This window comes from Platichthys flesus, chromosome 20, assembly GCF_949316205.1.
Source record: "Platichthys flesus chromosome 20, fPlaFle2.1, whole genome shotgun sequence".
NCBI classification, from domain to species: domain Eukaryota; kingdom Metazoa; phylum Chordata; class Actinopteri; order Pleuronectiformes; family Pleuronectidae; genus Platichthys; species Platichthys flesus.
In genome coordinates, this window is record NC_084964.1 from 5,862,695 (window position 1) to 5,877,040 (window position 14,346).

At 40.4% G+C, this 14,346-nt stretch overlaps 1 protein-coding gene across 1 annotated transcript in view; it reads right to left on the reverse strand.

The window, feature by feature from the left end:
- spag9b (sperm associated antigen 9b) overlaps nucleotides 1–14,346 on the reverse strand; it is a 37,806-nt gene that overhangs the window by 13,127 nt on the left and 10,333 nt on the right. Inside the window, exons 3-10 of the mRNA XM_062413890.1 lie at nucleotides 11,120–11,190; nucleotides 9,995–10,098; nucleotides 5,502–5,649; nucleotides 2,284–2,725; nucleotides 2,082–2,175; nucleotides 1,528–1,652; nucleotides 957–1,014; nucleotides 114–266 (exon numbers count right to left, since the gene is read on the reverse strand). Of these exons, the coding sequence (XP_062269874.1) occupies nucleotides 114–266; nucleotides 957–1,014; nucleotides 1,528–1,652; nucleotides 2,082–2,175; nucleotides 2,284–2,725; nucleotides 5,502–5,649; nucleotides 9,995–10,098; nucleotides 11,120–11,190 (1,195 nt within the window). The remainder of the gene's footprint in view (nucleotides 1–113; nucleotides 267–956; nucleotides 1,015–1,527; nucleotides 1,653–2,081; nucleotides 2,176–2,283; nucleotides 2,726–5,501; nucleotides 5,650–9,994; nucleotides 10,099–11,119; nucleotides 11,191–14,346) is intronic.

Below are 14,346 nucleotides of genomic sequence, written 5' to 3' on the forward strand. Positions count from 1 at the left end.
GAGAGAATGTCGCTTCAACATTTACAACGTCCTTGTCTATAAAGTATATATAATATTTAAAGCAGTAGATAAATAGATTTGTGTATTGTGTTCCAAAGTCCAAAACAACTCACTTCTTGAGTTCTTCCTCTAATTCTTTGTTCTTCTCCTCCAGGTTGGTTTTGGCCTGAGTGACAGCATCCAGCTCTCCCTGAAGAACCTCCTTCTCACAGGACAGTTCATCCAGGCGAGCGATCAGGTCATTTTTCACCACATTCAAAGCGTTTCTGAACACACATGTGTAAACATATGCATGATATCATGTTTTTTATTTCATATCTTCATTTAACAGAAGGTGGTAGAACTGTCATGATTGGCAGAGATGGAGAAGGTAGACAATATATATTAATTAGTCCTCCTGAGGTTGGTAGATTAAGCTCAATATCCACATCAATATTTAGAATTAAGTTTAGAGACGTGGGCAGGTCATAATATTGAATTTCAATCATTTGTACCAATCAGTGCTCTCATGTGCACATTTTTAAATAAATCAGGAAAATAAAAGCTCCTCAGTCTTAACTTCAGGTGCATCAGTAAAAAAACGTACTTAATGTGTCAGGGTCACACACTTCAGTCTCACGAAAATTTGTCAAACACAAAGTATCATTAATTAACTACAACAACAAGCCTATATAGTACAAATAGGAAACATAAATTATAGAGTCAGGTACCTGCAAGTTGTGTTACAATTTAAAATGTATTCATATAAATTCAAAATATTACAAGCAAAAGTTAAATAAACAAGGTCGGGCAATGGGTGAGAACTAAAGTCTGTTCACATCTTAATCTTCTAATATGAAACCTAGTTGTCTGCAAGGATTTATTTTATTCTGAAAGCCTATGACACCTTTTCATCAAGTGTTTATGTCATTATGTCTTCACATATATAAATAACACAAATTATAATGAGCACTGACTTGGTCTCCAGCAGCTGGGTGTTCTCATGGATGAGATGTTCGACTTCCCGACCCATACCTGAAAAGGATAGGCCATAATGTGAACACAAACAAATAATCATCTTATCAAGTGCTCCTGTGTGAGAGGGGCGAAATTTAATTATATTTTGGAAAATATCATCTATTTCTATTCTACACACTAACATATTTCATTCTTACCTAGAAAGTTGAAATCTGAGTCAAGCAAAGGACGATGCAAATGAGAAGGAGGTTTTTGAGACTCAATAAAATACTGTAAATTTTTCCTGTGAGTTAAATAGTTTCAACTGAATCTACCTAGCCTAAATGCAACATTCTCCTTCACAGAACAATAATCTGTACTATCCATTAAAAAGGTCACAGGGGGGTGGAAACAAACACAAGGAGCTGGGGAATCTGGAGAGAATGAACCGATACACACCAGAAAACTCATCTGCGAGGATGGTAAAGCCCAACAGCCAAAGAAAAGATGATGAAGAGAATACGACAGAGGGAGAAAATGGTTTGTAAAAAGTGGCCACATGATAAGTTGTAAGAGATTTGAGTTTCTTACCCAGTAGGTCAGCGCCTTCGTCCATGTCTGCTATCAGGTCGTTTCCTGCAGACGACAGCTCCTCAAACAGAGACTCAGTGTTCCGGTCAAACGCTAGATTCTCTATGCCGCCTTTAACTGGTGTGCTGCATGGACACATGAGGGGGCAAGACAGAGGACAAGTGTTACTAGGATGAAGAAATGTGATATTGCACTGTGATAACCTTTGCCCCATATGGCTATAAGAGCTGTCACGTGGCTATACTAGTAATATAAGTACTAGTAAATCACTATCAAATTTATTTGCCTCACTATAGTTTCACTTCTACGTCTCCTTCAGACCAACACTTGATGCAGATAGTAAAAGCATCACAATGTAGAGGAAAGCATATTAATTAAGAGGCACTGGATTATTTACACAATATTATCATGTGTGTGATTCATTTATAATTTTTTATTATTTCTTAAATATTAGTTAACATCAATACCAGTATATTGCATTTAATCTTTTCACAGGATCTGTTGAGAGGACTACCCACCTTAAGTAACTAAAGCTCTAACCACCAGTCACGTACCTTGTTCCTATACAGCCATCAAGATCCATTTCCAGTTCAGGAGTGGATTCTATGATCGCCTGCACCTCAGACTTCTCCAGGTTGTCTGCTCCATCTAGTACAACCAAAAGAAAGGAAGATCATGGTTCGAATATATGGACAAAATACTGATACAAAATCATTTGATTACTTAACTGGATATTGAAGGGGTTGCAGTACTGACCTTCACTTTCGAACACAGTAGAAGCAGACTCCTGACTGTCATGTCCACGCTGACCCTGCTGCCCTTCCTGCACCGCTGCAATGTTCTTATTGCTCTCTGGCTTTCCACCGCTCCTGTCCAGGTTCCTGTTGAGCCTGTCTGAAGCCTCCTGTTCCTGCAGAGGAGTGTCCACAGACTCCTTGGCCATATCTGAAGCAGTGGTAGACACAGGCGTAGCAGAAGTACATCCACCCGCATGACTTGATATGGGACTGGAGCCGGTGGACGCGCCATCATGAGGAAATAGTGTGCGTGAGGATGTGGGGGTATTCGATTTAGAGGTACCGTCCTGAGAAGATCCTCCAGCTTGAGAAGACACTAGAGCTCCACTTTTGGAGACGTTTGATTGGTTGTTTGGAGAACTGGTTTTGGAGCCTCTGCGGTTCGAACTGGTCAATTCATCCTTGAGATGAAGGGAGAGGAGGGGAGGAAGAAGAGTCAATGAAACACAAGGAAATAAGAACATAGAACTATGGTCTTCATGATTTCAACATTAAGAATGTCCCTCATTTTAAGCTCTAAGGTTATGTGCAGCTTACATTATACTGTACACACTCCACACAAAGAAACAGCAAACCAAACATTATCAAGTCAAAAGATATATTGGATGGAAAAAAATCACGGCATTCAAAAAAATGAAATATTAGAAATATGAACACAAATCTGAACTTTAAAAAGTAGGCATACTCCTTGATAATGTGACGGACAAGGACTTGATTTTTTTTTCCGGATGAAGCCACGGCCCCCCCAACATATCACAATGCAGAGACACAGTAAAATGGCAGATGATTACCGCTGAAAACAGATAGGTTTATTGTAAGATGGTTCTGGAGCTCTGGCTTCTTGGTGCTTGTTATCCAGTATCATCCATCTTAGGCTCAGTGATGCCAGGTAACCAAAAGACAAACTAGTAACTAAGCCAAACTTACTTTGTGATGAAGGTAAAAGGATGTTTTTGCTTCTTGAATTCATTCTCATTCTGGCAAAGTTAATCGTTTGATTTCAGTTTTCAGACCAACTGCTCATGAGACATTTTGAGCCACAAACCCAACTAATCTCTGACCCAACTTGCTCATTACTTTTAAAATATGAATTTGTGGCCAGATGAAGACATGAAGATGGCAGATCCGCCACATACAGTTTCAATGAGATAAGAGGCATTAACGGCTCCAGTGTGTTAGCATCATTGAATACAATCACATTTCACCACAACCGCAGTCAATAGAGCACACAACTGGGTTAGTTTGGTGTACACCAGGGTTATTGTTTCTACATCGGTGACAGGTCTACCTGGTCATGATCAGCCTCCTCACTGGATGAACGCTCCTGCGTACTTTCACCTTCCATTCTGATTGGGGAGAACTGCTCCTCAAAATGACGGATATTAAAGACCTTGCTGATTAATGTTTCTTTAATGAGGAAACATAAATCAAAGCAAGTGGATGTGCTGTAGAATATGAGTTGTGTAGGAGAAAATAATACGACTAAAAGGCAGCTTAAAAGCTTAAAACCCATTTTGTAAATTGTGTAATTTAGCAGGCTTTGAAAAATAACAGGAAATTGTTGTTTTCCAATAAAACAAAGCTTAACTCCATGAGTCAACTAAGGAATTAGCAGTATCTATTGCTTTCTTTGGCAGTCAAGCTGAAAGTAAAATAATTTTACACAACGGATCAAACATCAGGGTTTTACCAGCTCTTACCAGTCCTGAGTGGCATGCAGATTCTTCAACCTTGCAGTGTTTTGGTCTAATAAATAGCTAATTAGCTGATAAATATATCAGTCAGGATAAATCAGTCAGGACTGAAGCATTCAAAGACACTGAACAAGTTATGTTCGAGAACACCTCTTTGTCCATACTGTTTGTTTTTCAGATGTACAGTTGACGAGACATCTCACACAAGGGTATTAATGGAAAATAAAACTACAAAAGCCAATAAAAGAGGAAGTACATTAATTCCAAGCACCTACATAATAACATCTCAAATACATAGGCATTCAATTTAAGCTGTAACTGGCTTGACCCCGTTTTCACAAACGTCTGATCACTTGACTGCAGTCTCATTTCATCATCAACTTCCACTGACGCTGACTTCCTTGTGGTTGTGTTTCCAATGTGAGCCTTTTGTAGGTGTGTTGTGGCTTTTCATTTGCACTTTCCGTGCTTGTGTGAGGTGTCCCGGCCACCATACAGATGTATTCCATGTTCCCTCTCTGAGCGAAGCTAGTCTCCTCTCTGCCCTGATGGGAGTATTTCCTTTCACCTCTTTTGTCTGCTGTCATGCTGCTGTCACCACTTTTGTTGCTATAGTAGCACTGAGCAGCCAATGGGGGGGGAGGCTTCCCTCCTCTGCTGTTCTTTTGAATCCGTCCCTTCTCTAACCCCCTCCAAAAAACATCCCCACACACACACACACACACCCATCCATGCACGCACACCCACTCGTCCACATGGTGAGAGGGTGGATATCACCAACTGTAAGTCTTCGGAAAATGTCAAGTCAGGGGACAAAACACAAAGACACTGCTGTGTGTCTGAACTGAGGGTGTCAAGTAAAAGTGTGTGTTTGTGAGAGTGTAGGCACTGAGTGAGAAGGACGCTTTGCAATGCAACACTATAGCAACTTTACTTTACCCCAGAGCTACGAGTGAGGTCCTCAAAAGGTAATCTAACAAATATCAAACACCTAGCCTGCCAATTATAAAAGAAAGTTAAAAAAAAACAGTATAAAAGTCAAACTACTATTACGCATTACAATATTCACCTGACCCCACGTCACCAAGACAAACAAATTAAAATCGTATTAGCGTGGTCATTAATATTCATGTTGGAGCCTTGCTGGCAGCATGGTTTCCAGCAGCGACAAAGTGAAGAGACACTGTCCTTTCCACCCTCCCACAAGGTTAAGCCAGGCCCCAGAGTGGTACCACTTCCCCTGCTTCCTGGGCTCCAAGCCACCCGGCACACACACACTACTAAAAATTCTGGACACACAGAACAATCCTTTCTCTCTGAATACAAATGTACTCTTTTTGTTTCCACAACTAAGGATGATGTCACCCTTCTGATCCGTGGGAAGTTCTACACGCCAACTTCTGACAGTAACTTTACAATTTATAACTGATGATATAAAGAGAAGCTGTTCTTTTTAAGTACTCCTGTTTTGTGTGTGTCATACCTTAAGGCTAGTGTTGGAACGTGGGTTGCTGAGGTTGTTATATCTCCATGGTTCAGATGGGGTGTCCACAGGTACCCTCTGGAGGTCAGGGGTCATACCTTCAGTCCCAGGAAGTTGGAATATGCCCATGGAGACTGGACGCTCCTTCCTGGAGACGGAAAGAAACGAAAGGTCACACAAAAAAAACATGAGCCCTATTTTGAAAGAAGACAACATACAAATGTTTGGGAGTCAGCAGCTTGTTTTCAAGTTGTAGATTGTTTTGTTAGTCTAGATAACATCATGATGCAAGAACATGATATTTATAGTGAGGAGAGGAGTGTAGGGTATGGACACATTTCTCTCTTTGTCATAAGTCTGAATGTCTGAGTAAGCTGAACTTTGTATATTAGACTTTAGTGTGGGATGCAGGGGTGTAACTATATATAACAAGATTGTGGATGTCTGGATCAGATGTATACTTTTCTGAATTGTTACACCGCTAGTGGGAGCTTTTTTTGACACACTACTTTGACACTACAGTTAGGTAACATACTTCTGACAAGAGATTCTACATTAGAAGCAGAGTCTCAACTCAGGAGCTGCGTCCTTTGGAGGCTGCAATAGAAGACTGAATAAGTCAGCTTCATGACTAGACTCTCCGATTATGAGGGCTCCTTCGAATAAAAAAAACTTTCTATTTGATAAATCGTGCTGCCATCCGCAAGAAACAAATGCTCCAACATTGGGATCCTTTCCAGGCCAACCTATCCCAGGTTTCCTTTCACTTTGTGACAAACTGTATTTCAAAGAGGCAATTGTGCCATAAAAACTGACCGGACGTTGATGCTCGCAAACAAACCAAGCTTTAAATTTGCCTTTGCTAAATTAAATGGCTGTAATTCCTTTTTAAATATGCCATGTTCTAGTGCAGTGGAAGGTCAGCATAATTTAACCAGTCAAACAAACTGTGTGAAAAGACTCTTCACAGAAAGGTGTTGTGGCAAAGATTCCCTCGAGATAGTTTGGCACTGGTGGGGTGTGAGGAGTAATAAAGCTGCTTGCCTCATCAACTCCATTACCTCCCACTTATTAGCTAAGCCAATAACAAGTCAATTTGTATTTGCCTCTTGAATGGAGTCGGATTCTGAGTTGTGCAGAAGGTCAGCTGAAGGACATCAAACAGAGGAAAGAGGACATCGGTGGGACTAAACAAACATCAGTTACCATCTCCAGGTCGCTACTGTGATGATGCTGGCATCCACGGACCCAGAGACTCTAAGTACAATACCCATTCTTTGCAATGACAAATAGGTCCACTCTTCTATTTCAAAGAATTCCTTGGTTGCAGGTGTATTTTGAGGTTTTGTGTCCTTTGAAGTGTGTTGTTCTGCTTTATCTCACAATGATTCTATTTAAACTCACTTGGTGTCACATTTGCATTGATGTGGTCAAACCAAACCGTAGTTTACTGGAAACTCTAAACAACAAAAGACCAGCAAAACACACTAACAAAACACATTTTGATGAAATCACTGCTCTCTACCGTGCATCAGAACAGGTACAAACCAGCAGCTAATTTCCCTCTTCTAACTAGGTATGAAAAACATATTGTCTAGCGCAAGGGGAACAATGACTGCCATAGTGAAAACAGCAGCCGGCAGGCGTTGATGAAAAGCAGCAGGCCCAAAAGAAACAATGGACACACCACCATATTGAGAAAGAGAGAGAGAGAGAGGTCACATGCAGGGCACTGATGGTGACCAATGCTCCCTTTTGTTTTTTTAAACCTAGTGGTGAGGCACAATCACACACTCAATATTCAAAAGATGTTGTTTTTGTGAGAATAATCATAAAATGGCTATAAACTTTGGAGGAATAGAAACATCACAAGCAGTGTGGGGTCTAGATGTGACTCTGCCAATAATACCAATATCTCTCTTGACCTACTTTTAGTGTGTGGTCTCATACTGCCCGACTATATCACATCCACATGGCAAATGACTGCATGGCTACAAATTGGCAGCGGCCACAAAGTAAGACAAAATCAATCAAGGTGCAGCTCTTTCACACACCTACGCAGTAAAATACAAACACACAAACACAAACAAGTTGTACCTGCTTGGTCTGGGTAAGGAGGGTAAGGAGGGCAGGGCAGGTAAGCCGCCGGTAGAGACAGAGTAGTGAACCAGCAGCAGCACTGACAGAGAGACCAGCACAGCAGAGTTGATGACCACCGCTCCTCCTACAAAGCCAAAAACAAACAGCAGCATGCGCCCGGGGCTCATGGCCCCCCCAGGTCACGTTCCAGTGCCTTGTCGAGGTCCAGGGGGTTTGGGGGCACAGGTGATGAAAGCAGATTGGATGAGAGGAGGGGTCACTGAAGAGCCAAATTCTCTCTGCTGTTTTTGGTTGGACCGTGAACACCACACCTATATGATGAGGTCAGAGGCCCCTTGTCGCTGGGAGGCAGTAGTGTATGCTGCAGCTCAGAAGTGAACCCGACGGAGAGGGAGCGTAGGCCAAATGCAGAGCGATCTGCTGGCAGCAGACTCCAACCACAGTTATCCTGGTGGCTTGAGCAGCAGCACTGATTGATGAAAGCAGGGCAGTAGCAGCACACAGCAGCACATCCACATCCACAGAGAGCAGAGAGAGGCTTCTCTTTTCCTTCACTGCCAAAATGCGACACAGCAGCCGCTGTGCAGTCTAGAACACTCTGACGCTTGCCCTCTCTCCCTGCGAGTAGAACCCACCACCCCTCCCTCTCTCTCTCTCTCTCTCTCTCTCTCTCCTCATCTCGCTCGCTCTCTTTTGGATGCTGAGGCAGCTCGTTCCATATGCCTCCTCTCAGGCTACAGCCGATTGGCTGCAAAAACGGGGAGACTGATCGGAAAAGTTTGAGAGAGAGCGAAGGAGAGATTGGCAGTGTGCCTCAATGAACAGACACAGTCTAATATGCATAAAAATATGTTTTTTAATTCTACAACAATACATATAGCGGAGGTAAGAAAACTATTTTGCACATGTCACAATGACAACTAGTTTTTGCCTGGCATTTAAATATGTTTTTTTACACAATAAGTGAAGCTGAGGCTGACGAAGATTTGTTTGGTCGTGATTCATTTTGGTGGTTAACATGAATATTGGTAACAAATTTGTAAGAAACATAACATAAGTGATGTGGTGTTAATGAGGCATGTGGAAGACTCTGACACCGACCTGGTATTAGCATCCTTCCTGAGTGATCTGATCACATGTGGTCAGCTTTAAGTCCAGGAGTGAGTGATCACTCAGACCAGATATGGGGGTGCTGCAGCATGTGGCCACAATTTTGTAGCTGTCTGAACGCATATCCTTCGAGGGCTACATATGAAGGACCACTTACCTGCCGTCATTCTCTTACCCATTATTGCTTCAGGATCAATCAAAAAAATAGTTTAGCTTCTTAGTATCAAAATGGTGGCCACCACCACAACAGCAACACTGAACACCACATAATGACAGATACTTTTCTTAAAATAGTAAAAATCCTTCTTGATAGTTTAGGTTGATTATTGTCTAAGAGACTGTTGATCATTGTACTGACTGGGCACTTTATCAGGGTTTCTCTAGGTTACAACAAGTTAAATGTAAGACCATACTAAATGGTATTTGAGACAGAATTACAGAGTCCAAGAATTACTTGCAGGTCCCAATAATTTCAAATACGGTTAAGTACCCTCCTAGAGAATAAACCATAAAAATGTCCCTATATCTCTCGAACTACAGAAGAGCCAGTAGGTATCCATAGTTCACATTAATGTGTATATGCAGTGGGGGGCTGTTGACCTCCTGGCTCTCTGCTGCGTGTTGCTGAGTCCTAATCTGCTTTGCAAATGAGCAATGCAGCACAAATCACATCATCCCATCACAGCAGATTACTCCGTCAAAAGCCAAACTACTGCCCTGGTTTACACAACATCCACAGCATCCTGAATCTGCCCCACAGCTTCCCAGTTTCTCTCCTACCTGCTGTCTTCAATCACAATCAATCTTTGGGATGGTCTGCAATTATGACAGGTCATGTAATTTACATAAGCGATACTCAAGCCATACTCCTATAATCACACGGTTTTACATTATATGCAGTTCTGTTTTTGCATTTAAATGATGCTGCCTTCCAGTTAATTCAGTCTTCTTGCTGTCACAGATCTGACATCTTTCTTTTTCCTGCCAGTAGGAGGATATGTGTGCATGGGAATAACATTACTACCTGGTGTCCACACTATTCCAGGCTTTTTTAGAACCTACAATTGAGAAAATTGGGAACTTTGTTCCAGGTGTGATCTCCGCAGCAGAATTAATAGATTCTGTCCTGCCTCCTGCTCCAGCCCACGCCTGAACACTGCAGAGACTTCTCTGCTGTTGTGAACTATCTGAGTGTTCTTAAACTTTTATAGAACTGAATAATTCTATGTTTGGGTGAGTATGGTGGTTATGAGTAAACACAGTATGAAGTGTGGTGGTCTCACCGTGACCTGCTTGATATGACTGTGCCTGTATCTGTGGGCTCTGCTGGTGTCACGGCATGTTGGTGTTTCGTCCGCTCCAGGTGCTCCATGTAGCTGTGAATCATCTGGAAGGTAAAGGACAAAAACCAAGTCAATGAATCAGCAATAACACACTACAGACACTATGCAGGCTGAATAATATACCGCAGAGTAGTTATATACATCTTTTATATATTAATATCTACTGTATTCTAATGTTCTACTATGTTGTTACCAGAATACAGCATGTTTGATTATAAATGGTCATGAGAACCCTTAACATCTTAATCTGTCTGAGTCCTAAGTATATGCTGTTCAGGCAAATCTGTGACAGTCAGATTCACAAACGTATTAACGGTGTGTAAGTGACAGCTTTTATTTGACTCTATTCAACATTATTGAGATAAGCAGTTGCTTGCTGGAGCCTGTTTGTTTGGAAACTGAAGCATCTGTTAGTGATGCATAATGAATTAGCAGGCAGAGCCGGCCCAAAGGCTCAGCAGAAACATAATGCATGTTTAGAGACTTCATATTTTTATAGTCATAACCATGCATTCTCCTCCAGTCTATACAATCATAAATCTGTCACTGATTCTCCAATTCTGTCTTTCCTCAATCTTTTATTATGTTGTTGTTTTTGTTTTCTCTGATCTCTGTATTGAAAAAAGATCAGCTGAGGATACAATGTGTGCAGCATTCAGAAAAGGTATGCAGTGTACAGTATGTATTTTGTTAAGTACTTTTTGAACTCAACATTGGACAAGTTTAATTATTTAGCAACAATCTCAACTAAACTGCAAATTAAGTCAAGTTGCAATTGACGATCATTTCAGTTCATCTCCATTGTATCTGCTTCACAGGTATTTAAAAGGATCTTTAGGTGAATTAAAGCTAGGGTTGGTAATCCTGGAAAAGCTAGCAGGAGCAGGCTTCACTTTCAGATACAACCAGATAACTCCAGGGACTTGAGAAGTTATTTTGTAGCTTTCCTCAGATATTCTATTTCATGACCGTCTCTGAATTGCAAAGAATGCAAACCTGTGTTTGTCATTAGCTTCAGTTTTATCTGCAGTGTACAGATGCCCCTCACTCAACCAAACAACTCACCTCAGTGTGTCTCTGATGAAGGGTGTTAAACTCCTTTTTTAGCTCTGCATCTCTTTCATCGAGTCTGCTAACTGGATAAGAAAGAGATCAATTATTCACACGTTCACATGATCAGACAACTTTTAATATTTTACACAGATTTTCGAAACAAAATATGAATCAACAAAAGTGATTTGACACTCTTTTTGAAAAACGTCTTATGTTGTGAAAAGGAACGACATGCTGTTATGACATCTCAGATCCACAAGAGGGCCACTGAGCATCAACACCAAATTAATCATGGACAGGGTTATTTCACCATCCAAGTCATATACGAGTTCAGACACGCATTATTATTAAATACATCAACAGCAGAAATGATTAAAAGAATATTTGAAAAGTTCATGGTACGGCCACATTTCAGTTCATGTGCTCTTTAATCATGAAACAGGATTGATTTTTTATTCAGTCATCATCATAAATTGCCAAAAATTATAAACAATATATAAAAAAAAGTCTAAAGAGTCTTTACATTATATATTGACTGAAAACGCTTAGACAGGAGCAAATGCAAATACATGCCTGGCTATATTGTTAACAAGACGCTACATTCCAGTTAAAATCTTTTATTCAAATTCAGCTAACCAAGGAGAAAAAAATATATACTTGCGCAATTAATTCCTCTCTTGAACTGCGCCTACAGAACCAGTCTGAACTGGCTCTGACAAACAGCTTTAGTTCTCTTATATAAGATCCTTGCATTTGACTGTTCTCCATCTTCACTGTGAGATCCCGGAGACTCTCTGTGTTGATCCTTTATGCAGAAAGCCCCTACTAAAATACACATAGATAAATTTGGTGTTCCAGCCTCTTGTATCTTCAGATTTCCATCACAAGCCCCTCAAACATTATAGTATAAATTATTCCTCTAAAAACCGAAAATGGATTACACATTTTAAATTGTATATTGGCCTTGTAACAAATCTCCTTTTAATACCTTTTTGTAGCCAACTAAAGAAACATCAAGAGGAGGAATGATGTCTTCTTTATATTACTTTAGATATCATTGTAAACAATACAAGTTTCAAGCAGTATGTTTTCATGTTTACCAAGAAGAATAAAGAAACATATGACGCAGACCTGCAACTTACTGATTCGATTGTTTGTGGCTCTCAGGTGCTGCTGGTTATTAGGAGTCAAGAGGGAGTGCTATTCAAATGACAGCCATGAAGTGTCTCCTCACAAAACAGGCTTTGTGGTCCACGTCTGCTGACAGTCCACACAGCTAATTTACACAACCTTCCATTCTTAGGCTACATCCACACTACTCCTGATGTTTTTCGGCACAAGTATGAGTTAGTAACAAGGCTCACACACCGAATATAGATAATATAAAGAATTTAACACCTGCGTGGGGAACAACATTTCTGCCAGATGCTGCATGGAATGATGTTAACTGTGATTCAGTATGGTTATGAGAGGACTGATAGAGGAACTAGTGGTTAAAGAGTGGAACAGAAATATATCAGATCAGACACAGGTGTGAATTGTAAAAGGAAGTGATGCTGGAGGAAAAGTCCCTCATTCAAACACCTGAATAACCAAAGTGAAAAAATGCTACGTCAGAGGGAAGTACTGGTTCTCGAGGCAGTGGTTAAGATTAGAACCACAATTTGAAGCAAGTGATTGTTTGGGTGTGGCCACTATGATTCAACACTGAACAGTACTGTCATTTGACAAAGGGTATTTATGGTGATTGGAGTTGGTTACAGAGTGTACTCAGGCTGTGAAATCTGTTGACCTGGAGATATAAAGCATTGTAGCAACAAAAGAAGCGTTATTCTTTACTTTGAAAACAAACTGCCAGAACTGGAATGGATTCCATGAATGTTGTTGACATGATGGAGGTCGAGTAAGCACGGATCAGTCAGTCTGTGTCTCTCTGTTATATAATAACATTTAAAAAAAAAAATCTAATTATCAAAATATTCTTGCAGTGATATCTACCGGCGGTTTGCCCCAGTTACCGATTGCAGCTGTAGAAGGATATTGAAGAAGACATGTTCAATTTAGTCCACAAATTGCCTGTTAGCGTGCTGCCCTGCCCCCACTGACTGCTTTGGTCACCTGTTTACTACATTAGTACAAATATTGTACTAATCACATGTCCGACTCGCAACAAACTGGGCACTGCACTTTCTCTGGCAATTTACGAAACACATACCAAGTGTGAATCCAATGGGATTAACAGTTCGCAAGATATGCCTTCCACGTACAGACAGATATTTGCGAGTTAATAGGTGGATGTATGATTTGCATTAATTAATAAAAAAAATATTTATTTTATCATTGTTTTAGTCATTATGACTGATGTCTCTCTTATGTGGCCAATGTATTTTTGGCAATTGCCTTGTTCAGTTATTAATTTGGGATTAACTTCTTCTTGTTAAGCACTTTGTAAAATTGTAAAGAAAAGTGTTACATAAATTAAATTATAAAACTGTAGTCTAAAAAATGTAAAAGTCCCACCGACATGATCAAACACAGCTGAGCAATTCACACTGCTGTCATTTCCGTCCATAACCATAATTACAGATAAACGAAAGTCTCAAAAAGACAAAAGCAGAAGTATCAAATCGAAAGACATAAAAAAAAACATCCTTCACTGGGCAGTCTCATGTTTTCCTCTAGTATGACGAGGCGTTTGTTAAGGCCGTGCAGTGGAACAAAAAAGCAGTCACACACTGTCAACAGTGCAGTCATGCACAAATCATGAGGGTTGTTAATGCGACACCCTGACACAAGCAAGACTATACCGGCCATTACATTTAAATCTTTCCTCCTTCTTTGAAAAACACAAACTTTTCTCTGTGCATGTATCTTTTATTCATTTAGCAATTTGTATTATCTTGAAACATATTTCTTATGAAATTTTGTTTTTGAAAGACTTAAGGTTAATCCTTTAATACGAAATTTCACCTGTTTCTCTGAGCCTTTCTTTCGCCCTTCTTCAGTACTGCTCAATTAGCAGACTTGGCAGGCAAACACTCATAGTGTGTTACTAATGGATTTTATTCACTAGGGACATGGAAGTCCATCTGCCCTCTGGCACATCAGGCTAACAGACAGTCACAAGACCTGCAAAGTGTTGACGATTCTCACAGGGTATGTGGTCTCTGTGTGTGTGTTTGTGTGTGTGCGTTAAGACTTTCCAATAATAGAGTCAGTACAGTAAAACTTGTCACGGA